The sequence below is a fragment of the Ambystoma mexicanum genome, chromosome 2q (genome assembly GCF_040938575.1).
Source record: "Ambystoma mexicanum isolate Mex_15411 chromosome 2q, UKY_AmexF1_1, whole genome shotgun sequence".
NCBI lineage: Eukaryota > Metazoa > Chordata > Amphibia > Caudata > Ambystomatidae > Ambystoma > Ambystoma mexicanum.
In genome coordinates, this window is record NC_090924.1 from 539,426,215 (window position 1) to 539,453,247 (window position 27,033).

Consider the following 27,033-nt stretch of genomic DNA (forward strand, 5'->3'; position numbering starts at 1 on the left):
TCTTCTCTGACTTCCTCCAAAACCCCCGGTTTAAGCTCACCTTATGGTTTGGAAGGATGAACTCTCCATCCTGCTTCTGGTGCAGGGGCATGCGTTTGTCCAGTTACTTCACTGGTTTTCAGAATGGCGCTGGCACATCCACTTGACTTTTATGAGCGATACGCCGTAAGTATGAAGATGCAAAAGTTCAAGTGTGAGCCTCCTTTTATGTTGTTTTTTCTGTCCTTTATTTCAGGTGCAGAACAAAGGCGATGCGTTGAGGGGTTAAATTGCCGGTGGTAAAATCAGGTGAGTTAGTGATGAGGGCGACCCCTCTAAATGTCTTTATAGTTCCCCAGTAATGTCTTTTGTCCTTTCTCCATAGGGGCCGGGTGCGATGCCTGCCAAAGATGCGGCGCCAACCCGAGATGTGGAATGGTTCACCAAGAAAAGCCGGTAAGTAATATGGCTGAAAATTCAGCTTTCCTCTTGTGTACCCTTGCTCACCTTTTGTCTCTTCTTCTCTCCCCTAGGTGCAGAGATGTGGCGACCGGTGCTGAGAGCCGCGATGGAGCCGGGCGGCGTCTCGGGAACAGGTGAGAGAAGCGCGGCGCTGCAGCGAGCAACGCGGTGCTTTTAAATGGAAGTCTTCCTTCAGGAATGCTGGCGAAAAGATTCCGGATGCAGGTAAGAAGGTTGAATAAGTTCTTGGTTTTCACCTTTCTCTTCTCTTATTCCTTTACAGGTGTTCCAGGTTCGAGGCGGGCGTGGCTGGAGTCCAGGTGCAGGAGCAGACACGGTGAGCGTTCAGCTGCTGGGATGCAGAACAACGCGAAGCACGTGTGGCTGTCCGGGCGTGGCTTAAAAAGCTTTGGAAGAAGTTCCAGGTGAGTATTCTTCCACAGCCCCACCCAAGTAACAAAATAGTTCCTTCAGAAAAATAGTCCCTCCTAAGCCTCATTTGGCTTGGTTCTTCATGCAGCATGGTCTGCATCAGGTGAGTGTGCAGCATGGTCTGCTTCAGGTAAGTGCACCAAACACTTCCCCTTATGAGCCTGGTGCCTATGGCGCCAGGACTGATGTCCAACATGAGCCTGGCGCCAACGGCGCCAGGACAGAGTCCAAAGAGCCCCTATAAGGGGTCGCTGGGCTTTTACCCGGGGGCGTGATGCCTGCTTCCGGGGGTGCTGGGCCTGGCCTGGTGCTCCGGGGGTAGGCATCATGACAGCACTCCCCCCCAAGGCCCCTCCCAAGGTCTTTTCCCCAGGAGGTTTCGGTTTGTTCGGGAAATTCCGATGGAACCTTTTTACTAGCCGAGGTGCATGTACGTGGTCGCTGGGTTCCCAAGATCTTTCCTGAGGCCCGTACCCCTTCCAATCAATTAGATAGAAAAGTTTTGATTTTGAGATCTTAAGAGTCCAAAATGTTCTTCACCTCGAATTCAGGCTCCCCATCTATCTGGATTGGTTCTGGTGGCTTTATTAATCTGGTTCCTGGTTGCACTGGTTTCAAAAGTGACACATGAAAAACGGGGTGAATCCGCATGTTAGCTGGTAGATCTAGCTTGACTGCCACTGGGTTAATTATGGCTTTGATCGAGTAAGGGCCTAAATACCTTGGATTAAAAGTCCGAGGTCCCTTGAGCGATAAGTGTTTGGTAGCCAACCATACTTGATCCCCTATTTGGTATGGAGGCGCCTCCTTTCGATGCAGATCCACATTCTTTTTGTATTTCCCTTTCGCATGTTGTAAGTGTGCAGTAGCATCCTTGAAGGCTTGAGTAATCGTAGAATGCAAATGGTCCACTGCGGGCATTTCGAGGCTCAAAGGTGAGTCCAAGTCTGAAGTACGAGGGTGATGTCCATATAGGGTATAAAAGGGGCTCGGACCAGTTCCAGAGTCTATCGAGTTATTGTATGCATATTCAGCCACCCATAAAATATCCTTCCAATTACCCTCCGATTGGTGCAACATACATCGTAGATATTGTTCAAGGGTCTGGTTCGTTCTCTCCGTCTGACCATCGGTCTGTGGGTGGTGGCTGGTTGAGGGTCTTGCGTCGATTTGTGCCAGTTGACATCACTTTTTCCAAAAATGAGAAATAAACTGGCTTCCCCGATCGGAGATTAGTATGGACGGGAATCCATGCAGACGGATGATATTTTCGAGGAATTCCTTGGCAAGAACAAAAGCTGAAGGTAATCCTTTCAACGGAATAAAATGGGCCATCTTGGAAAATAAATCCACCACAACCAGAATAGTATTGTATCCATTACAAGAGGGCAGGTCCGTGATAAAATCTAGTGACAAGGTGTGCCAAGGTGCTGGTGGAATGTCCAAGGGTTAAAGAAGACCGGCGGGTTTTGTTTTTTGCCCTTTGTTTTGGGCGCAAACTCCACAGGACATCACGAAAGATTGAATATCCTTTCGCCAGGATGGCCACCAGAATTGTCGTTTAATTTTTTCCTCTGTTTTGGCAATGCCAGGATGTTCTTCCATCAGAGTATCGTGATGACGGGAAATAACCAGTTCTTGCAATTCCTTTTCTGGCAAAAATAAACATCCTTGGAAGTAAGGTAAGCCATCGTTGATTGAAAAGGCAGACCCCCTTTTGATCCAATCCTGCAAGGCTGAAGAGTCCAAGAATAGTTTTACCCGTGCTTGAATGTCTTCAAGGGTTTGTAAAGATTCTTTGTTCGGGAATTATCGGCACAGGATTTGAGTTTGTGTCCATTTCTCCCATTCCAATTCGAGATAGCGCGTCCGCTTTGCCATTCTTACAGCCGGGACGGTAGGTGATTACAAAATCGAACTCAGCAAAGAATAAAGCCCATCGGAGCTGTCGTGAAGACTGAGCCTTGGCAGTTTTTAAATATTGTAAATTTCGGTGATCAGTGATCACGGTGATGGTATGCCTGGCGCCAAGAAGATAATGCCGCCAAGCCTTAAAGGCGGACTTAATGGCTAATAATTCCTTATCGGTGATTGCATAATTTATCTCCGGCGGTGAGAACTTTCTGGACCAAAATGCTATGGGGTGCAGTTGGTTGGTTTCGGGATCTCTCGGAGACAGGACAGCTCCCATGGCTAAGCTGGATGCGTCGGTTTCGACTATATATGGGAGATCAGGACGCGGGTGTTTCAAAATAGGTGCAGACGTAAATTTAGCTTTAAATTCCTGAAAGGCCTGTTCAGCTTCCTCGGTCCATTCAAAACGTTTATTCTTCCGCAAGAGTGCAGTGATGGGTTGCACCACCCGTGAAAATTCCAGGATAAACCTGCGATAAAAATTGGCAAAACCAAGCATGCTTTGGACACCTTTCACTGAACTAGGTGATGGCCATTTGAGGATGGCATCCACTTTTCCGTGAGTCCATTCGGACCCCTTTAGGTGACAGGATGAATCCAAGAAACTCAACCTCGGTGGTATAGAAAACGCATTTTTCCAGCTTTGCAAACAGTTTGTGCTGGCGCAATTTCTCAAGGACGGCCCTGACATGTTTTCTGTGATCAGATTCCGAAGAGGAGTACACCAGAATGTCATCGATATACACGACAACACAGACATCGAAGGGTTCCCAAAGGACATTGTTTATGAAGAATTGGAAGGCAGCGGGCGCGTTGCACAACCCGAAAGGCATCACCTGGTATTCGAATAGTCCATATTTTGTACGGAAGGCCGTTTTCCATTCATCGCCTTCTTTTACTCGTACCAGATGATAAGCCCCCCGGAGATCTAACTTGGTGTATATGCAAGCGTCCTTCACCTGGTCAAGGAGTTCAGGGATCAAAGGCAGAGGGCAACGATTTTTAACAGTTATCTGGTTCAATGCGTGGTAATCGATACAAGTTCTAAGGTCGCCTTTTTTTTTTGGCATGAAGAAGAAAGCCGAGGATGCCGGAGACTTTGACGGGCGAATGAAACCATTGGCTAGGTATTGATCTAAATATTGTCTCAAATGCCTCAGATTCTCCGGCTCAGTAAGGGCATAAATCCTGCTACAAGGGGGTTGTGCACCGGGCACCAGATCGATTTGGCAATCGTACGATCTGTGAGGAGGTAACGTGTTGGCCTGTTCCTTTTGGAAGACGTCCTGAAAGTCTTGGTATTCCGGAGGTAGTTGCATGGAGACAGAGGTTACTGACGCTAGACTGATCTTCAGATTTTCTGGGTAGCAGGTTCGTGCACACTCCGGAAAGGTTATTCTCTTTGCTCGGCAATCAATTAGAGGATTATGTGTCTCTAACCAAGGGATTCCGAGAATAACCTGAAACTGTGGAGCCTTGATTACATCAAACACAACTGCCTCCCGATGGCCGTCCGGACCTACAAGTGTCACCTCAGCTGTGGAATGTGTTACCGGTCCCGAGGCAATTTCGGTCCATCAACTGTGGTGATGACATCTTTGTTGGTTTTAGGACGCAGGGGAAGGTTAATCCTGGAGACCAATTCACGATCCACGTAGTTTCCTATAGCCCCACTATCGATGTATGCCTTTATTGCATGCAACCGCTTAGGCTGTTCCGGATCTACGAGGACCATTGGCACAGTGAAATGCGAGGTCTGAGAGTTCGTTTTCAAGCTCGGCAAGCGGACCCCTACGCTTGTCGGGCGGGGTCATTTCCCGATACAGAGGTTTCATGGATTTTATCAGCGGCTCCTACCACCTTCCTGGGCGGCCTTGCCGGGCAATCTCGTAGAAAGTGTTCAGAGGATCCACAATAAAGACATAAGTGCATCTGCCGTCTTCTTTCACGTTGCTTTTGCGTTAAAGGTCCTTTAACTCCTCCGATTTGCATTGGCTCAGAGGCTTCAGCCCCTTTGAGGTTAGCGTGGGTCTTGACTAACACCCGGGTCTCAAACTTGGACCGATCTGCTTTTCTGTTTTGCAGTCTGTGATCCAATTGGACCACTAAGTCTATATATTCTGAGCATTCTTGGGGCGGATTTACAACTTCGGCCAGGACATCTTTAAGTTCTCCGCGTAGACCTCGATAAAATAACGTGATTCTTTTATCCTCAGGCCACCCAGTTTCCACAATTAGTCTATTAAAGGTTGCAATGTAGGAAAGGAGGTCTTGATTGCCCTGTCGCAGAGATAGAAGTTTGTCATCTAGAGCCTGCCCATGGGAGTGACAAGCAAATAACCTTTCCATGCTTGCTTGAAATCCTTGAAAATCACAAAGAATCGTGTCATCTTGAGTTATCAGTGGAACTGACCAATCGGCAGCACTGCCGCTGAGATATGACAATACAAAGGCTACCTTGGTCTGGTCATTAGGGAAGGCCCCAGGTCTGCACAGGAAATGCAAACAACACTGATTCATGAATACGGTGAATCGTTTGGGGTCCCCAGCAAAGCGTTCGGGTGGGGCCAGCGGCATGTTTCCAGGTAGATTAATCTGCACCGGGTTACTGGAAAGCACAGGAGCGGGGTTCCCTCCGGAACCGGGTAAAGGAGTTTGTCCAGGTTGACCTTGCAAAAGCTGTCTAGCCAGGTCATCAGCTCTTTCCTTTGTTACAATCACTTCCCTCCTGAGAGCATTAGTCTCTTGACGAGCGGCGTGTACTTGGGCCTGTAATTCCCCCAGTAGTTGGGCCAACAGGTCAGTCTCGGAAGTTTCCATAGCGCCTGGGTGGGAATTTGTAGGAAGGCTTCGCGTTCTGTAACGCTCACCTGGCTCCCACGGAGGCACTGGTCTGGTCTGGGTTGCTGTGGCCTCTTCAAGCGTGATGCGCAGAATTCGGACCACCGATTGAACAGGACCCCCAAATCTTGCTTGTCTGGCCCGTAGGAATATCCTTCTGCAGATAAGAAAGGGGATTAACTGTCTGCTGAATAGTGTGCATGCTCCCCCCTTTCCCCCTTCGTTCTTCTCTGACTTCCTCCAAAACCCCCGGTTTAAGCTCACCTTATGGTTTGGAAGGATGAACTCTCCATCCTGCTTCTGGTGCAGGGGCGCCCGTTCGTCCAGTTACTTCACTGGTTTTCAGAATGGCGCTGGCACATCCACTTGACTTTTCTGAGCGATATGCCGTAAGTATGAAGATGCGAAAGTTCAAGTGTGAGCCTCCTTTTATGTTGTTTTTTCTGTCCTTTATTTCAGGTGCAGAACAAAGGCGATGCGTTGAGGGGTTAAATTGCCGGTGGTAAAATCAGGTGAGTTAGTGATGAGGGCGGCCCCTCTAAATGTCTTTATAGTTCCCCAGTAATGTCTTTTGTCCTTTCCCCATAGGGCCCGGGATGCGATGCCTGCCAAAGATGCGGCGCCGACCCGAGATGTGGAATGGTTCACCAAGAAAAGCCGGTAAGTAATATGGCTGAAAATTCGGCTTTCCTCTTGTGTTCCCTTGCTCACCTTTTGTCTCTTCTTCTCTCCCCTAGGTACAGAGATGTGGCGACCGGTGCTGAGAGCCGCGATGGAGCCGGGCAGCGTCTCGGGAAGCAGCGAGCAACGCAGTGCTTTTAAATGGAAGTCTTCCTTCAGGAATGCTGGCGAGAAGATTCCGGATGCAGGTAAGAAGGTTGAATAAGTTCTTGGTTTTCACCTTTCTCTTCTCTTATTCCCTTACAGGTGTTCCAGGTTCGAGGCGGGCGTGGCTGGAGTCCAGGTGCAGGAGCAGACACGGTGAAAGTTCAGCTGCTGGGATGCAGAACAACACGAAGCACGTGTGGCTGTCCGGGCGTGGCTTAAATAGCTTTGGAAGAAGTTCCAGGTGAGTATTGTTCCACAGCCCCACCCAAGTAACAAAATAGTTCCTTCAGAAAAATAGCCCCTCCTAAGCCTCATTTGGCTTGGTTCTTCATGCAGCATGGACTGCATCAGGTGAGTGTGCAGCATGGTCTGCTTCAGGTAAGTGCACTAAACACTTCCCCCTATGAGCCTGGTGCCATAAGGGGCCGCTTGGCTTTTACCCGGGGCGTGATGCCTGCTCCCTGGGGTGCTGGGCCTGGCCTGGTGCTCCGGGGGTTGGCATCACGACAACGTCAGATGTGTGTGATTGAGGTCAATTGCCTGACTTTGCGTGACTCTTATATTGGGATATGTCAGGTAAACGGCTCGGGTGTTAGTCCATTGTCTTTTGTGTTCAGTGAACACGTTCATGTAAGAAGAGGGGTGGGGGGGGCAGTGTTTTGGAATATCCTACATGGTAGGATGGGGAAAAGGTGTTGAAAGAAGGGGGATACAGCATCTCACCCATCAGTGTCCCACTCCCCAAGGACCCCCCATCCAGGTGATCCTCCCTCACTGGTCCTCCCCCAGGAACTGGATCCAATAGCGATGACCGTATCCTGGCCACCTGGATGACAGATCGGGGGGCTAGCTAGGGAGACACCTTAAGGTTTCTCACACTACAGGTGTTGTAAATATTCGATCTGGTGGTGGGAGAGGGACCTGGATCCTTTATCATGTCCTCTATCCCCTGTGTTGGATTTTTTGCGATCTTTGGCCCAGACGGGCATGCAGATTGGCACTGTAAAGGGTTACCTCACCGATATTTCGGTATTCAAGAGGTCCTCGGAAAAGGGCTTGTTTTTCACAATCCCCACTATTATGCAGTTCTTGCTGGGTTTGTGTAACCAGTCTCCTCCCCTTCAGTTTGTGGTTTCTGCGTGGGATTTGCATTTAGTTTTAATGTTTCTTATGGGTGCTCCATTTGAGTCCCTTCATTCCTGTTGTATTAGATTGCTCACCCTTAAGGTGAATTTCCTGGTTGCCATTACTTCCAGAGACATGTGAGAGTGCTCCAGGCATTGTCTGTTTTACCTCCCTATTTAGTCTTTTCCAAAGAGAAGGTGACGTTGAGAGTGAGACCCTCCTTTCTGCCTGGGTGTTCTCAGATTTCCTTCTCTCTGTATTTTTCCTTCTCCTCCTCACCTTTCCAAGGCGGAAAGACAATTTCATTGGCTAGACCCGGTACAGCCCCTTAAGTTCTACGTCTCTCGTTTTAGAGAGGCTAGGAAAGATGACCAGATTTCCATTGGTTATCCTGGTGCTCGTGCTGGCAGGACTGTGACCAAACAAACTGTCCATGTGGACCATTCTCTGCATCTCAGACTGCTACGATCTGGCTGGTAAAGATGTGCCTGAAGGTCTCGGGGCTCATTCTACCCAGGGAGTCCCAGTCTTGGAAATTTTCTAGGTTGCAAAGTTGGCGTCCTTGCACACATTTGCTAAACATTACTGCTTGGATTCACTTGTGGGCGAGGATGCCTATTTTGGTAGAGCGATCCTTACAAGGTTTCTGGTTTAGGTGGTGTTCTTGCTCCCTCCCTCCTCCAGGTTTACGTACTGCTTCGGGAGTCTATTATAGATGAGGAATCGTGAGAGGAAAGAATCCCATAGAAGAACAAATTACTTGCCTCTCTGTAATGTTCTTTCTGATAGATGTTCCTCCCACGTATTTCTCATTGCCCTCCCTACCTGCCACCCTTTGCGGGACACTAGTACACCATTGGTTCTATAGTCCCTCAGCTTCAGAGTGTTGGGGAAAAAGGGTGAAACTGAGGTCAGGGGGAGCAGCGCTGCTATATATACTAACCCTGATGTCATATGTGGTGCGGGGCACATCAAGGCCTCAGATTGAGCTGACACAGAGCCACGCTGCGCCTCCTGGAAGTGGAAAAGATTCCGGAGAACAGCTGCACTGGGGTAGGGATATCACAGATGAGGAATCTGTGGGAGGAAATAATCCATTAAAAAAATATGTTTTCCCTGGTAAGCTAGAGGAAGAAACTTAAGGGCCTCATTACAAGTACAGCAGTGTGGCCAACAACAGTGGTAATGCATTGGTAACAGACTTATCACTGAATTACCTCTTCATTAACACACCTCCGAACTATGGGTTTGGAAGTAAGGCAGTGGAAAAGCCTCCAGCAGAATGATGGTGGTAATTCATCCACTTTACAGTCAAAGAAAGGCCAAATCACAGGAATTACCTACCAGCGGAATTACCGCCAGTGGTAATTCTGCCAAATCCCAATGGTGTCCTTTGGACTCCAATAAATGGGGACTAACACAACAACACAGCCTACCACCACTTGTAATCCGGCCGTAATTCCACCAGACCAAGTGGTGGTAACGGTAAATCCATTTGCGGGTATCTCCGCGGATTTACTGCCAAGATAACACCAAACTTATAATGAGGCCCTAGCTATTTCCTTACCTGCCAGCTAAATTCCATGTGTGTTTCATCATATAGCTTTTATAGGGTTACATTTCGAAAAGGTTACTCATTGTGGTGACAATGTTACTCTTAGATCATAGTCCCCTTCCCTCCATAATCTTGGGACAGCCCTTGGAATAGGGGAAGGGACTGGAGCATGTTGCAAAGCAGCATTCATTTAGTACTTTCTAGCAAGCAAGAGCATGGGTGCGCCCTGGAAATGCCACTGCATGGCACCTCCTCCGTGCGCCCCAACCAACAGCCAGTCAATTTCTTATGTCTGACTGGGATACTTAATAGCGGGATAGGTGGGAGGGTATACGGAGGAAACGGGACTTTCGACTAAGAATACCATTGTCACTACAGTAGAAAACTTGTTCATACTCTTACATCTGGTCCCCTTTCCTCAATACTGTCTGGAGGTTCTAAAGCATTCTCCAGGGAGATGAGGGTGGCGAGAACATGTTTAGTACAGAGATTCCTCAAAACAGCTTGCCCAAAGGCAGCATCGTGCCTCAAATTAGCATCAAGAGCATAGTCTTCACAAAGGGAATGTGGAGTGGCCCACATGGTACATTTTGAAAATATCTTGAAAGGCAATGTGTGTCTAAAAAACAATGGAGATTACATTTTCCATTATTAGATGAGCGTAAACCGGACATTTGCCCTATAACTTATATGCCTCCAACCACTGAGCACCTGACTTTACAACTGGATCGGTTCTTTCGCATCCAGCCTCAGCAATTTTTTGCAGGCCTTCATTGATGATGATAAACATTTTAGGAAAGGGGAATTGGGGGGCAGAAATGCAAAACACATTGTACTACTGACAGATTCCAGGGGTCCGATACTATTTCCCACCAAGATGAAAGGTAGAGGGAGAGTAGTCAGCATACTCGTGTGGTCTGCAGCGGGGCTATGGGAGAGTTAAACCTTTGGCTTATACGCCTGGGTTGATGCTGTGCTCAAGAATCCTTTCGCAGGCTTTGGTTTCTTTTTTTGCCAGCAGACCTGCACTCTGGCCTCACCTGCTCCTGCTCTGGGTGAGTGCCTGGAATCCTCTGAAGCCACTAAGTCTACGTTGTCCTCTTTGTTGGAAAGAGTAAGAATCCAACTTAGCAGGCTAGTCTGGGAATTGCTGAGAGGATCTTTGCTTTAAGCTAGTGTGTCTTTTCTTTTGTCAATTCCTAATCGTAGGTTGGGTGAATGAGAGTGAGGCCCGCCAAACATTTTACTGAATGGCAGGTAAAGGTTTTGTGCTTTTGAGCCAGGCGCCTCCCCTATGGTCTACCCGTAGGAACATGCCCTTGCAACTGTGTCTACATGACCTGTGGCTCACTCTAGTTTGTTGCGCAAGACTTATCTCGCATCCCGCAGACCCATTTGAAAATGCTATCTTCTGTTTCCTGCCATGTAATTGGCAAAATCTTCCATCTTGCGCCAACATTTATTTTCATAGTCAGCGAGGATCAAATAGTTTGCTTTTTGTAAACCTAGTGCACAGTTCAGATATACTTTTTCACCTATTATGTCCAGTGCCCTTATTTCTCCGCTTGAGGGTATCAGGAATGTTTCTGATGAATGCCAGAGGATGCTTATCCCTGAACCAAGGCGGCTGAGACTACTGTAGAGTGGGCTCATGGGTTAATTCTAATGCAAAGTGTTTCCCCTATAATTTGTCTGTAGGGGAACTCCAGCTTTTTGTTTATGGCTGCCATGTTGCGCAGCTTCTCCAACATTTTCTTGGTTTCTGTTGTAATAGGATTCCTGTTGTTTCTGGTATTTCTGCCAGTTCTTGCTCTAAGACTCACATCCTGATGAATGAGGGCATCTCTTCCAGACAGCATGCTACCCCTTTAAGACTGAACATTTTAGTTGAATTGTGAGTCAAACACATTCAGTACGTTTCTAAGTTAGGTTATTGGTCCCACATTACTTGGTTTGGTTATCCTGTGTTTTCTACCAAAATAAAGAATTTTTGTTTCAGGGTTATTTACTTTATGAGAACAGGTAGATGCAGGGTGGCACAATGAATAGGTAGAGACAAATGTCACCACAAATCATTACTCATAGCAGTTCAGGAAATGTGCAAAACCCCATATGTCAGCAACCAAATGCCGTTAAAATCATTTGATCTTCTTCAACATCCAGTTGCTGACATATAGGTTTTATTTGACAAACAGGTAAATTGCCAGATTAATTTAGGATTATTTCACAAAACTTCTACATTACTTCAACTGAATTATTTCGGATCACTTAGGCTACCACTGGATTACTTCAAATTACGTTGTACTACATATTTAAGATACTTTTTTAATTGTTATATGGCTAACCTTTAACAAATTTAATAGCACTAAAACATTGCTAAAAAGAAGAGAAAAAAATACATTGATACACAATCATCTATATGAAAGAAATCTACATAAATTCATTTAGTTCAAAACACAATTCATAATTTCATATATATTGTACAATACATTACTACAAAGTTTCAAAGAATTACAAAAATTAGTCACATTAAGAACAGTTGAGGTAGTGTGGCCTGTCAAACAAGTCAACCAAATAGATTCTTCGTCCTCCAACTCAAATCATTTTGATTTTTAAAAAAAAGTGATTTACTCTCAAGCCTCGCACAGCAGGACAAAACAGCGTTGCCTGCTTGAGATATTCTAGTTGGTTCTCAACCTTACAAAAATGACAAACCTCCTGATCCATCCTCAACAATGCATATCTTACCAAAATTTGGTTAGTCAGGACCAAATTCAACTGAAAATGCAGAAAAAGAGTCCTAATAGATCTGGTGGGATATATTGATAGGTAAGGGTCTAGGATACCAAGCTTCTTATGATCTAACTTTAGGTGAATCATGGACGGGTACGAATGTATTTTCTCTGTGGTTCCAATCCAATCACAAAGAAATAATAGCTTCTTAATGGTACATGGATTGTCCGCTAAATCCCTCAGAGAACAGCCATCACTACTAAGATATTACAGCTGAATGTATGCATCTCAGTCAACCAAGTGCTTCCCTTACCCTCCATGATCAATTTAAGGTCCACAAACAGCAATCCCTCCAACGGAGACATGATCTGATTTACGAGTGACAAGACTTTCCATTGAGTTCACGTCTTATGGGAAACTAAGCCCAACTAGTATCTGATAACACATATGGGGACTGAGTTGGGAAGATATAAAATCCTCCTCCAAATAAGTCCCTCAGGATTTCCCAAATATTCCAAGATGACTAATAGATACACATCCAAGATCTTGGGAACAAGTGTCCTTTCGTAATGCTTAATACATGGAAGGAGGGAGAATCTACTGTATCTCGAGTCAATCCTGGCCAATTGATTGGCAAGAGCCAAGAGACTTTTTAACCAATTTTGGAGGTTACTTATAGAAGGTTTTGAGGAGAGGAGGACCCCCAGATACACTAAGGAATTCCCTCTCCCCACAACCTCAGACCCCACACTCCAACGAAACATAGCAACATTTTACTTTTCACAGTATTGAAAGACAGTAAATGCATTAATCAGACACTGCAATCCTACCGGAGTACAATAAAAAATTAGAACATCGTCAGCATACGCCAACCAAAGCAATTTCGCGGAAACAAAGGTTGCTGGTTTCAAATAGGTGCCTATATCGGCCATGTATTAAACAAGCAGGGTGCCAGAATGCACCCCTGCCTAACGCCACGGCAGGTAGCAATGTGGCATGATAGCTGACCGGGTTAAAAGACAAACTCACAGGCCAATAATCAACCTTAAAAGGCCTAAGGGAATATCCCATGCCTTCAGTTTTGACCATAAAGGATTTCTGTCAATGGCATCAACAGTGGCACTGAGGTCAACAGATGCCATATAGACTGACTCATGAGTAACTTCTCATGCCAGATGTTGAATACATTTCACAATGAGACCGTGAAGGGATGTTCCCAATTTCCACCTAAACCCAATTTGCCATTTCTCCAACCTCCCTGCACCCATAGCTTCAGATTCGACAGTAATATAGATGAAAAAACGTTACTGTCTGCATCCAATATAGCAATTGGTCTATAATTTGTTAGGTCAGATCTCTGACCCTTTTTATATATTGGAACAATGAAGGCAGTAGACCAGGAGGGAGGAAAGATATTACCACCAACAACACTTTCAAACAGGGTAGACAGCTTCGTCGCCCAAACCACCAGTTCTTGTTTAAAGAGAAGAGAAAGTGATAGGCTCTCCTGGTCGTCGGGCAAACAGATCATGAAAGTGGGACACCCAATCAAACTCTGCAACAGCATTTAGTTGATTGCAATGCTTGGAGGATTCAACGTCATTTACTAGGCCCCAAAAGACTCTGGTATTTGTATTAAAAAGAATTGAGGACATAACTTCTGCGTCAGTTTGGCATAACTCTGCCTAAGCCAGTTTCGATAGGACTGTCGTAACCCTTGACTACACAGGCAGTAATAGCCAATGATAAATCAGACCTTCTCCTTAACAACATGATAGCCTTCTCATTTCCCGCTTTTTAAAACAACCTCCTGGTTGTAGACATGGGGATGCTTAGGATTTTTAACTTGCTTCCTAACATTCCCAGGACCCCTGTTTGAGTTAATTAAAACACCAACAAAGTGCTCCAAATTACTCGCTGAAAAGGTAGGATATTGCAATTCGAGAGTGGTAATATTCAACACTTTTTCAAGGGAATTATTCACCCTCAAAGCTAAAGCAACATTCCAAAAGATTTTATTACCAGCCGAGTTAGTCAACAAGTAACACAGGCCTGATTCATCATTTTCCAGACCTATGGCAAAATAAGCAACCAACATAGAGTGGTCACTAAGAGGAGTAGGTATAATATTCAGGTAAGTGCAATTAGAGTAAAGCCACAAACCCACAAAGATATGTGCTTTCCCATTAAACCATGTGGGGAGGTGCAGAATGTCCCCATGAACAGTCCCATTTAATGCAAACAAACACAACCCCTCCAAAGTGCCCAGCCATAACCTCCCATTACAGAACTTATAAGAGGTCCCAACACTAAAGGAATCCTGGACATCACGAGAGCTCACCTTCGTGCAAGCTGAGTTCAGGTCACCCAGAACAATGACTTGACCACCCAAGTATAATTTGCACCAGTCATTAATGGATCCTGCAAGGAATTCCAATATAGCAGTCAATCCAAACATACCCTCATGCCAATACAAATGAATGACTACAATCTCAATGGTAGGACTTCCAGAGATCTGGATATGTGTTAGTAGAACACCAATGTAGGAATCCGTAAAAGATTGAACTAAAAAATCCTTCCCCACTTTTACAAGGGTTATAAGACCCCCAACGGGCGACCCATGTCGCCTCATCTGGCAGCCTGAAAGATCACCACAAAACCATCAATCGAGGGAAGATCTTGTAGCCAGGTTTCCTGTAGACAGATAATCATTTGGACCCAAATCCGAGACCTACTGAAGGGCTGTTGAACAAATGTGTGTGGCCTCGAGTGTTCCAAGAGAAAACAGAGAATGGCACTTCCTCTCCAATAAAGAAACTGGAGGTTGATCCTTAGTTGCGATTCGTCGCACTCAGCAACCAGGACCAATCTCCAGTTTCCTCTGAAACCTTCAACTTGTACTGTAAGGCTTGAATTTCTTTCCCAGGCATTTTCCCACTCTCAAGCCCCTTGGTTACAAAAGCAGATATTGGGCCTCATTATGGATCTGGTGGTAACCCTGCCGGTGCTACCGGCGGGTTGCCGACAGACCCATAATAATTTACCGGCACCTGACTTCCCGGTGCCACCACCCCATTAAGAGTCCGGCAGCCTGGGAAGTCAGGCGCCAGCAAATTGTTAGTCCCCATTCCCATAGAGTCCTATGGGAGTGGGGACAAAGGAGCAACGGTGCCAGTGCTCCCATGAAGAGTCTTCCTAATGTGGCCGCTGCGCCCGGCAGGGTCAGACCTGTCGGGCACATCGACCATGGCAGACGGACACAGAGTTTGCAGATCCGGAAAAACGGGTGCCAGTGATCCTACCGGCACCCTTGTTCCAGACAGGCAAACTCCTAATGAGGCCCATTGACTTCTCAACATAGGGGGGACGGATCAAAATCAAATGCCTGAAAGGATTCACGCTCTTGCAATAAAATATTGTGGACTGATTTAGATTTAAAGTAGATCACTGACCTATCCGACCTATATAGATCAGCAAGATCTACTCACTGAAGGTCACTTGTGGAGATACCCAACAAGCTATGTACCTCCAAGAGTAAACGAAGAATGTTAGAGCGATTGAGGATCAGACATCTGTTCTCCAGAAGAACACATTCTTACAACAGCCTGAATGAAAAAAGCAGCTCCTTAATCTCCTGTAAATAGCCCTTAGCATGGTTATGCAAGGTCGATAATGTTCCTGGGCTCAAGGGACGTCGCTTAGATAAATCAACACCAACAAAATTTGACCTTGTGGTAGACTTCTCCAGTCGTTCCACAAAGCACTGGGTTTGGCCAACCCCATTTTCAGAAGCAGACTGAAAACTATTAGGGTTACTCAGTGCCCGCTGCTGTGTCAGGGGGCCTGATTCACAGAACGTTTTCCTATGGGATTGCGCCATTTGAAAACACTTCCATGAATCAATGCTAGAGAGCATGAAGTGGCTAACTCAGTAACCCAGGCCAGCTGTTTAGTCACCTTCAAACCTGTCGGAATAGAATGGTTGGTGGTAGATTGACCAACAAAAACCAAATCCGACTGGACAGCACTCCAGATGACGTTGTTTGGCGCTTATTCCGCTTTCAGTGCAGGTCGCTTAAAAAAAAGATATAAAAAAGCGACGATAAGGTAAATTAGTAATCTTCCCGGCCGGCTGATTTGTCCGTATTTTCCTCAATGGGCTCCTCTTTTCCACCAACTGCAGTGGTGGCCTCCCCTCTGGAAGCTTTGAGGTTAATACAGGTAAGTGACTATATCTCACCTCCCTCACTTGGGTGGAGGACTCCTCAACACAAATAATGTCAGGAATGGTTGAGGACCATGTCATGGTGGAGCAAATGACCAAACCAGAAGTAATTATATTTTCCCCCCAAAGTTTATCAACCAGCTCTGAGGAAGTGGCCGACTCCAAGCTGATTTCAACCGCACTGTCGGATTGCAATAGCTCTGATCGAGCTCCTTTTGAAACCGGGTCTAAAAGTGGGATCCTTGAGGAACTAGCAGAGGCTCACAGGCTATCCCGCTACCTATTTTTGATGAAATTGTAGCTGGTTGAGATACACTAACAATATGTTTTTATAAATGACTACTTAAAAAAAAATTCCTTTGCGGAAACATGTAACTTAATATTGTCAAATTTCGAAAGTAGAGATTCCAGAACAGTATTCACCCTGGCTTCTGCTTTTAGTCCCTCATAAAGAGAAACAAAAATACACAATACTTGATTAATCTCCACTAGTGACTGTGCTGCTGAGGAACGCCCACTGTGTTGCTCCTTAGACTGAGTAACAGAAAAATGTCTCAAAGGCCCTGTAGGAGACGTAGAGCCAATAGATGAAAGAGAAGAATCGAAATCTGGCACATTAAGTTGCCCCATGTATGGAGGAGAGTCAAGACAGCTATGTGAAGTGGGATCAATTATCTGAGCCAAAGGGCTTCCCGACTGCTCAATCGTCACCTGAATGCCAGATTGAGTTAACTGAGCAGGTACCGACCCCTTTGTGGCTTTTACCTCCCTAAAGGGCGTCCAACCTGCTTAGTCAGCTCCTGAGAACCAATTTGGGGTCACTGTGTAAACGCCAGCCCTTTCAAGACTTTTGACACCGCCTGATTCTTAATCGGGAAAAATTCTGTCATTTTCCTCAGGTACCTGTCGGAAAAGGCTTTAATTGCCGCTTTGGTGAGGTTGCAGCTTGTTATGTCAGCAACGGACAATACCGGGCAAAGCTCATTACCAATGTTTCCCGCTTCCTTGCACGATGGAGGGGCAGATCTGATCAACTCTGTTGAAGTTGGAAGCAGAAGATTGACCACCGCCAAAAGTTCCTCTTCAGATATAGGCGCTTGATTTAACTTTGCATGGTGCCTCGACTTGCCGCTCTGCAAGTCGTATTTGTACGAGTGAAAGTAAGTTATCTTGCGCCTGTTAACACTGTTGGAAATCGGACAAAAGTCTTACCGGATGAAAAGTGCTGATCCCACAGCACACTGCCAGACTGCTCTGACTGGCCGGACTGCACCTCTTCGCTGCTCCGTGCCGCTGCACGGACTGATGAGGAGTATAAACAATAGGCAGTGAGAACAGACCAAAACACAGGTGTTCCAAAGTCAAAGATAGCGCTGCCCAGACTGCACCTCTTAGGAGCTCTGCGCCGCTCTGCTGACTTAAGAGGATTATAAACAGTTCCCACATTCTAAGCAATAAGAAGTGAGAACAGACCAAAACACAGGTGCTCCAAAGTCAAGGATAGTGCTGCCCAGACTGCAACTCTTTGCAGCTCTGATACATTATTTCACTACATCACCTAGGCTGAAATCAGTAATTAAGTGATAGCATGTGGGAACTGAATTCGTACCCAAACCTATTTTTCAACACATTCCATCCCATCCCCAGTCTTCACAGAAATGAGAACAAACATACTTTATAGATTAAACAGGTAGAAAAAAATGTTAATCCACGCTTATGTACTGAGAGGCTGCATTGCTTAGAAATCAAGTCCCTCAAATCACACTTGACTAATAGGCTGGTATTAGTTTTATAACCTTTCAGAAGGTTGTGTTGGTTTTAAATCAGCATAATGTGACATTGATGACAATAAGGAAATTGTTAAAATATCTGCAATTAGCCCATTACCTTTCAGACTGCTGGTGTGTGTGAGGCAGTAAAGGTTGGTATTAATGTAACAGGAATCAGATGCTTGTTTTTTTCTTTGTGTCTATTTAAGTCTCTGAAAATCCAGTCACCCATGCTTGACACAATACAAATTGACTAGATAACTATGAGCTAAAACCTAGTAAATATGATTCACACTTACTCCACACATGGGTTCGTTGGGTATTAGATCACTTGCTACTGAATAAAATACCAATCCTTCATCGTCGTCGTCTTCCATGTTAATGGTTAACCTAAAAGGAGATACCATACAAGACTGTCAAGCGATACACATTTTTGGAACTATTCTTAAACACAATTGTTTTCTTCGTTCGTTCAAACGTGGTTCAGACCACAATGCATTATGAGATCAAAGAGTAACCATTTATTGAACTATGTACGTGAGTAATATGCTGTTTTTCCACAAAAGAAACCCATCACATTTGCCAACAATAGTGTTTTCTGTTATTCCCCCATTCTTTTTCACAGCACTATCACCAAGCTGGCTTGATGGAGCCCTCAATGATCCATCTTCATAGCACATTTATACCAAAAAATAACAGCCTGTTCATTGTACCCTATCAGTCAAGGATCATCAGCATCACCAGAGTAGCAGTTTTCTGCTTGGACAATCATGAAATGCAATTGCAGTGCACACATGTAATCAAATGTAATTTGTGAGACTGGCACGTAGTGTCCAGACATCATTACTCACAGAGCTGGTTTTACAAAACCTTGAAGGTCCAGTCTTATAGGCTCCAATGCAAATCCTTGGGCACGTTCTACTTTTCCTGGGATCCTTTGTGCTACCTGCAAGGAAATTGTTAAAATGTGTTGAGCTCATTAAGTAAACTAATGTATTTGTTTTGACTCCATATTGTTGCTTAAATTGAACTCTAATTATACCTATGATGCTAATATTAACAATGAAGGAACACAATAAATGCTCTGATCCATTAGGTTTTTGCTGCGCACGTGCGCGTGCGTGTGTATTAAATAGACACACTTCTCACTCCTATTCAACTCCATTGGAATTTTCAACAAGCCATCTCCATATATAAGCATGTTAGTCTTTACATGGGATATACCTTTTAATAAGAAATTATTGTAGAAAGTCTCTCTGTGCATGCAAACATACTATACGACAGCCATATGTTACTTTTAAAAGCAGACAAGTAACAAAATGGTATTTATGCTTGATGTACTGTAATTAAAATAATGTGCTGCTAAGAAATGGGACACATGGTCAATATCAGATTTCAGTCTATGAAACCTCTGATTAAATATTACAAGTATTATTTTTAGATTCCTTGGTGTGTACTCTATAAGAAGGTACTGGCTATCAGGCATCACCCAGTAAGGAGGAGTTATCTTTGGGAGACAAGGGGCTAGTATATAGCGTGATACAAAGATAACTTCCACACGAGATGTGTTCATTATATATGATCCATTATGTTCAAAATGTCTTCTAGATGTATCCTAATGCTCATTTATCCATGTTCTCAAGCAGAGTTAATATCAAGTTGGAATAGTTATATGTAGTAAACAAATAGCCCCTGATTGCAATGTGCTAATGAAGCTTTTCTATGATACAAGCAAAAGCTAAATAGCTACCATCAATTTGAATCACTGCATATACCAAAATTAGACGGTATTTGCAGGTTATAAAATACTCAACTCTGAAATATGTTTACTGAGATTTTGCAGATTGGGTCAACTTAAATTATCGAATTTAGTCATCGAAACACTTATGAGTATTTGCGAGAATTCAAACAGTACACAGTATCATTTGTAATAACGAAACAATTTCACAAATCTTGTAGATTAAATCAATCTGTCCAATACAATTATTAAATAAAAAACAACATACCTAGAAACTCATATTACCGAGGACCAGCGCTTATTGCCCAATGGCAAGGACCATATCAGTATCCTGGCTAACCTAGCTACAAAACAGAGGTTCACAATAACGGCCCAACCAACATTAAACATTGTCAACCTAATCTGGAACTACAAGAAGGCTAGTAACAAACACATACAGGATTCCTGAAAAGTACAGTTCTCATGGTAGGGGATTTGGAAGAGCAGTGGATGTTAACCTTCTACAAGGCCAACATACCCAAATGCAACAGACCTTTTGAGATACCTTCAAGGAACCATCAATGACCCACCTGCATCAAAGGTGACTCCATGGGTTTATTGAGAAGAAGGCACCCTCAATTGTCCCAATATAGCCATTGGCTCACATTGTCCCCCCAACACTTCTGATAATATGGGTATGAAGGGAGCAGAAAAAGAAAATGATGTCAATTTTCTCAACATTCAGGCCTTAGTAAGTACACAGGGAAGTGGAAGCATGTGCACCCGAAAGAAACTCTGTTCAATTTTCATCAATATGAAAACAGATTTAGCGGGCTAGGCAGGTGGGCAATGAGCAATCTGTGAGAGGAATCGTAACTATCAGAAGGACCATTACCGAAGCGAAGTAATTTTCTGTTGTAATGGATACATTCCTCCCACTTATTACTCATCTAATAAAAGGCTGTCAAATCAGATAACCCGATAGAGGAATGAAGACATGAATGCACCTACAGTAGAAAGATTTGCATAAAGGACCTACCCACCCAAGCGTCCTCACCAGCAAGAGAAGCTAAATTGTAGTGTTTGGTAAAGGTATTGTGGCAAGCCAGAAGGAGGACTCGTACCAGAGGACAGATTGTCAAAGTGTTTAGAAGACACCCTTCTAGCCCTATTGCTAAAAGGGTTTACCAGGGGACGACTAGTAGAAAGGAGGTTGGATAAGACCAGAGGGAGGTGTGAGAGGATCAAACATGCCCTAAAACCGAGGGATGTGAGTGGAGGGAGGGTGGAGGTAAGAGTATCTGATAAGTGTAAGGAATGCATCAAACAGTAAGACAGACACAAGTGATCACAATTCAAGGGTGTTTATTGAACTTCAATTGGGTTTGAAAAATGCCCATCTAAACCTAAATCTAAAGATGGGAGCAAGCTACGACCCTCATATGATAATAACGCAGCCCTTGTGGTGTCTTGTCAAAATAAAAAGGGCCTATACTTCTAAACCCATTGCCAATCCTTATGTCTAAATACAAATAGTGTGGGAAACAATGTTATGCAAAAGAAAAGTGTTCAAGAAATGATATGTCAGTATATTCAAGCCACTGGCTTCCCCTCCCCATGTTTTCAGCACAGGACAAGGTGGCACACTCAAGCTTAGCACACGCTCTGGCTTTTCTAGCATAAGGATGCAGTTTAAAATCTCAGTATCAGGGCCTTCTGTGCCAAAGTCTCTTTGCGATTCAAAGTCTCTTACTTTAGAGGGCCTGATGCGACAAACAAACATTAAAGTTACTTTCTTCTTAGGATTTTCACTTATACAACTTCTCGGGGTGATTTACTGTTCACCCCCCGTCCCTCCTTCCGCCGGGCTCAGACCCACTTTAGCACAAAACCTTCAATTGGTCTCCCTCTGCCGGGCTCGGACCAAATTCACATATTTTCCCAAACTTTCTCTATTTCATCAAAATCAAAGACTTCCGACTGTGTGCAGGATTTTCTTTGACCCGTCGCAGGACCACTTTGATCCACATTCATTTGTTCACTCTCAAAAGTTCTCCCTCTTCCAGGTTCGGATCAAATTCATCTACCTTTGTCACTCCTCAGCTGGATACCTTCGATTGAGCACCCATGCAGTGCCGGAACACTCTGTCAAAGGTATTGTAGTTTGCTTTAAAGTTCAATCAATCAAAAAACCCTAGGCTTTTACCTCGACTCAACCCTCTCCTTTACTAAACAAGTTAATACCTTGGCTTCCACTACTGCATATACTTGTAAACTTATCAGAACCGGCAAACCATTTCTTTCAAATAACAGTTGTATCATCCTGGCCAGAGCCCTCATTCTGTCCAGGATTTATTATTGCAATGCCCTCTACATTGGTTCCAATAAAGCTATCAGGAAAATTAATCAAACTCTCCAAAATAATGCTCTTAGAGCGGCCCTCTGTGTTGCTAGGAGAGATCATATCTCGTAGATTAGGCGACAACACAATTGGCTATCCACCAACAACAAAATCAAACTAAAAACCGAGTCACTCACACGTAAATTATTGAATAACGCCGCTCCCAGCTATCTATCAGAGAGATTCCATAGAAGGACCTCTTTAAGACCCTCCAGACTAGTCAACACCAACTGCCTCCACGTCCCCAGTTTTAAACTATCTAAGGTGGGAGGCAGCAGCTTTCTAGCCAAACCGGCCCAGCTTTGGAACTCTATGCCTCCCTCAATCTGCAAAATCAGTCATACCAGAATTTCAGATCCAATTGCGTTAACTGCCTCATATCAAAAGATCACTAAAGCCTTACGCACATCCTGCTATCAGCCCATCACAATGGACCCACTATGTTCTAACACAGTATATCTCAATCATGCAATCTCTTCTGCCCACAAACTTGCAACTTTCAGCGTTGCCCTACCTCACTCCATCTGTGTTTACCTTGCACATGTATCTGTAATGTATAATGCACTTATACCTGCTCATTTTCTACATACCTCGTGAATGCATCTGTAATGTATAACATATGCATCTCTGTTACCTAAGCTGTGAATATCCTTGAACCTGCGCCCCGATACCCTCAGGTCTGGTGCGCACTACAAATGAATATACAAACAATCAATCACTCATCAGCAGTTCACTTCACTTGCGTCTTTTATCACACGCGTTTTAACAATGTTCGTTCCAGCGCTCGCTATACAATGTTGCTGCTTACAACCATGGCTTCAACACAGATCAGTCTTGTATTGGTCTACGGAACTCACCAGCTGTGTGCTTTCACTGAAGCAGCTTTGTTCTTGGAGCCAAGTAGAGTACCACAGTGGCTGGTGATTCTCCCCGCCTTGATTATTGATGCGGAAGGGCCCCGGGTATCTCCGACACACAATACAGGACTCTTCAGTCTGGTTTCCAGGTCTTACTCTTTCTCTCGAGGTTTCAGGAAAGTAACGGTTCCTTGTTGAGAAGGTCAAGGGAATTTCCCTCCTTGCAATTTCCTTTGGTTTTGCCTGCTTTCCCCTCTTGCTCAGCTGCCGTCTCGAAACTACTGTTTCCTTGTGTGCTTTGCCTCGCTCATAGTGTGCTTTCATGCTCCGCCTTTTATCTGTGTGGGGACGTCTAATGGAAGTCAGGTGTGGGTGATTGTCGATAATTGCCTGACCTCGCCTGACCATAGTAGTGGGACGTGCCAGGTACACGGCTCGGGTGTTAGTCTGTTTTCCCTTAGAGCGGGCTGTCAGTGAGAAAGTGTTTGTGTTGAAAAGGGCGGGGGTATCGTTTCTAAATATCCCACCGGGTAGGATGGGGTAAAGGTGTTACAGGGAAGGGGATACTGCGTCTCACCATCCGGTGCCCCACTCCCCGAAGACCCCTCACCCAGGAGAGTTATTCTGTCTAGACCTGGATTCCAGCTCATCATTTTTCTTGATGACAGCGTGCGTGAGAGCGGACACATCAGATTTCATTCGCCCAGCATTATCCTCCAACATTTTGTCCCTGTTTTCAGCTTCATTTGAGCCTCAGGTCGTTTTGTTTTAGCTCCGCCTTGATGGATCCAATCGTACCCGTAATGTCATTGAGTTTGCTGTGGACAGCGGAAAAGCCCTCTTGCATGCAGGTCATCATATGTTGCAATTCCGAAGATTCAGACGGTTCAGAAGCATCGCCCAGTGGTTCCGTGTCCTCCGGTGTGGGCATCGCCTTCGGGGCAGCTTTGGCAAACATATTGATAGAGCTTTGTTTCCTTCCTGTACCTTTGGTCATTACGACCCAGGCTGTATTTCAGCTGTATCTGTAAGAAAGGGACGCCCCTAAACCCCCTCGCCTGCCAAAAGGGGGATCATCCGCCAATGTAGAGCAAGTAGCACAGGCACAATGAGCGGTAAGTAGAAATGGGACGAGAAAAGGTGGAGGCCCTGCAGTATTTCAGCGGGACACACACCCCCGCCAATAGGGCACTAGCAACAGACAGTCCCACGTTTCTGGAGGCAGGCACCATCACCCCAACACAGCAGGTACAGAGCTGCAGCTAAGTAGAGCCCACTGTATAGTACTCAGTTCAAACCTTTATATTGTGGGTAAAGGGGATCCAGCCTTCCCCATGGGAGTACCTTCTGGCAAAGCAGAAGGTGAGGATGTATGTTAAGAGGCCAGTCAGGTGGTTAATACCGACCGTCCTGCATGCAGTTAGGGATGGTTGGAATCTGCCCCCAATATCTCTCATAAGCAGCCGTATCACAGTCAGTAACTGGGAGCAGCAAGTGTCACAGGCCGGGTTCAAGCTTAAACAGGGAGCGGGCCAACCTTTAACAGCTCCCAGTAACAGTGTGCAACTTGCCTTTACTTGATGGCAGCGCCCAGTAGAATTATGGCTGTGCGGGTATTCAAATTACCAGTTTGCATGTCCAGCAGTGTGTGCGGCCCACCACGTGCGCGTAATAAGCCGGCAGGCTCACAACCTCAAAATCTGTGGTTAGCACCTCCCATCATAATATAGGGCTTCCAGCCATCGGCCTTCCCACTTGCCCTCGCTGCGGGTGGCGAGCGCAGTGCTGCAGAGTGCAAGCCGGAGAGGTCGCTGGCAGTGGTCGAGTCACTAGTCTCCCACTCCGCTCCGCAGCCCAGATCAGGGCACAGGGAGTCACGGGCACCCCCAGGCGCAGTCATGCCCAAGTGGGTCAATGGAACTCACCGTTCTGGCCGCCGTATTCCCGCCCACTCCCCCTTTCACTGCACAGTTGTCGCACAGCTCCGAGAGGACAGCACAGAGGGCACGTCTGTGGATATTAAATCCCTGGCTCGCACCCAGAGAACACGCCACAGCTGTGTTGAAAGTGCCGGACAAGAGTACTGAATATTCTGGTCCACGGGAGACTACACACAAAGCAGCCATCTTGGAACTGCCTGCCGCTCTTTTTCACCACTTAGCAAGCCCCGCCCAACTGGTGCCTTCCTGCTTGCTGCTCTTTTTCACCACTTAGCAAGCCCCGCCCACCTGAGGCCTTCCTGCTTCCCGCTCTTTTTCACCACTTAGCAAGCCACGCCCACCTGGTGTCTTCCTGCTCGCCGCTCTGTTTCCCTACTTAAGGAGCCCTCCAGCTTCTTTTCCTTTGCAGATGGGGAGCAGGTGCAAGTGGATCTAGGTCACCTGGCCTAAGCCCCGCCCACCTGGTACCTTCCTGCCTGCTGCACTTTTTCACCACTTAGCAAGCCCCGCCCACCTGGTGCCTTCCTTCACCATCACTGTCTTGTGGCCAATGCTGGATTTGACTTTCATGGACTTCATTTATTCACGGTGCGTCACTCTTTCTCAACTCTCATGCTGTACTTCCTTTGCATCTTATACTCATGGTGGCCCTGAATCATACTGTTCCCATCTTCATCTTGTATCCTGGCTTGCAACATTATTTGGTACTACTGACTTCTGCAATTGTATTCGCTCTCCACTCTTGCTTCTCCACTCTTTTTGACTGCTTACTCTCTTTTCTCTCCTCCTTTCCCTGCTCCCTTTTCCTATCTCCTCCCCTTACTTTCTTCTATACACTTACTCTATCAGAATTGTCCCTGGACCTAATATGATAGCAACCTCGTCTGTTTCCTCCACCCTCCCATTACTGTTTTTTTCCTCCCCACCACTCCTCCAGCACTATCTGAAATGTCGTCAGGCCTAGTATGATAGTCGCTTGTTTTGTTCCTCCCCTCCCTTTCTGCACCCCTCTCCCTCACCTTTTGTTTTTCTCTGGCTCTACCAGAAATGTCGTCAGGCCTAGCACAGTAGTCGCCTATCTGTTTCCATTTCCTTCCCACTCTCCCCCTCCCTTCCTCATCTATGTCTTAGCTCTTGCACTATCTGAAATGTCGTCAGGCCGAGTACGATAGTTAATTTCACATCCTTACTGTTCATGGCCTGTAAGAATGTGGTTGTATTTTCCCTTGTTCCCTCCCTTGCCTTGAAGCGCTTTGAAACACATTGTGTATAGGCGCTATATAAATAAACGATCATATCATAAACGATCATATAAACAGTATTTATTGTACAAGTTTTATTTGTCCTCCTGTTGATGTCTCATGTTTTAATACCACAAAGAAAAAAAAAAGAATTTTATAGAAAGCTCATAATGTCCTTTTTAATGAAGGTCACCCCTCGTTCCTTAACTAGGTCATTCTTTGACACCAGTATTAACATTGCTGAGGCAACGCCATGCCCCTCTTGCATCCCCTACAGCATTGGAGCCGTTAGTTTCACCTGATCCCGACCAAACCTGACCACTTCACCAAAACATCTTCATAGCAAACTCCCAACTGGGTGCTGAACACCCTCCTTCCCACTGGTCTGTCTGCTCACTTCACCAGAAAATGTTCACATATCCAGCAGAAAGAAACAGTGAAAACCACATACCACCACCACCTACAATATGCATACCAGGCTCACTCACCTCATCTCAGTCCCCAGCTCCCTTCCATTACCCAATTCTCTAAAACGCCTGCTCCCTCATCCCTAACCACTTCCCCTCAGATGACTTTCCTATCCTCTGTCATGCCTCCTTCTTATCCCTGCATCATTCTATCGATCCCCTTCCGTTGCCAGATATACCTTGCCTGTATATGAAATATAAGCTCCATGTTTCCTAACACTTCCCCTAGCCTCTTTCACCCTGACCCTAAACGTATCCCCCATGGCATCAGCTGTACCTTTCAAGCAGCAACTCCAGCCCAGCGCATTCCCTAGACGTACCGACATTCATATGGAACACCCTTCTTGTGAAAGGTTGTATGTCTTATCATACATTACCACATCCTTACCCAGAAGTTCCAACGGCCACCTAGAACTCATAGTTTCCACCTCTAACTCCCTAACCCTGTATGCCCCACTGTGGCCTGCATCCCCTTTTTCTCCCAGGGGGATCAGAACCCAGTACACCCGACCAAAAACATTGAAATGAGGAAACCCGGCTGCACACC

General features: G+C 45.5%; 1 protein-coding gene across 2 annotated transcripts in view; it reads right to left on the reverse strand.

Moving 5' to 3' along the window:
- DLEC1 (DLEC1 cilia and flagella associated protein) overlaps positions 1-27,033 on the reverse strand; it is a 1,790,999-nt gene that overhangs the window by 200,044 nt on the left and 1,563,922 nt on the right. For both annotated transcript variants that reach the window (XM_069647686.1, XM_069647685.1), the window contains exons 33-34: positions 18,715-18,809; positions 18,163-18,253 (exon numbers count right to left, since the gene is read on the reverse strand). In XM_069647686.1, coding sequence (XP_069503787.1) covers positions 18,163-18,253; positions 18,715-18,809 — 186 coding nt within the window. The remainder of the gene's footprint in view (positions 1-18,162; positions 18,254-18,714; positions 18,810-27,033) is intronic.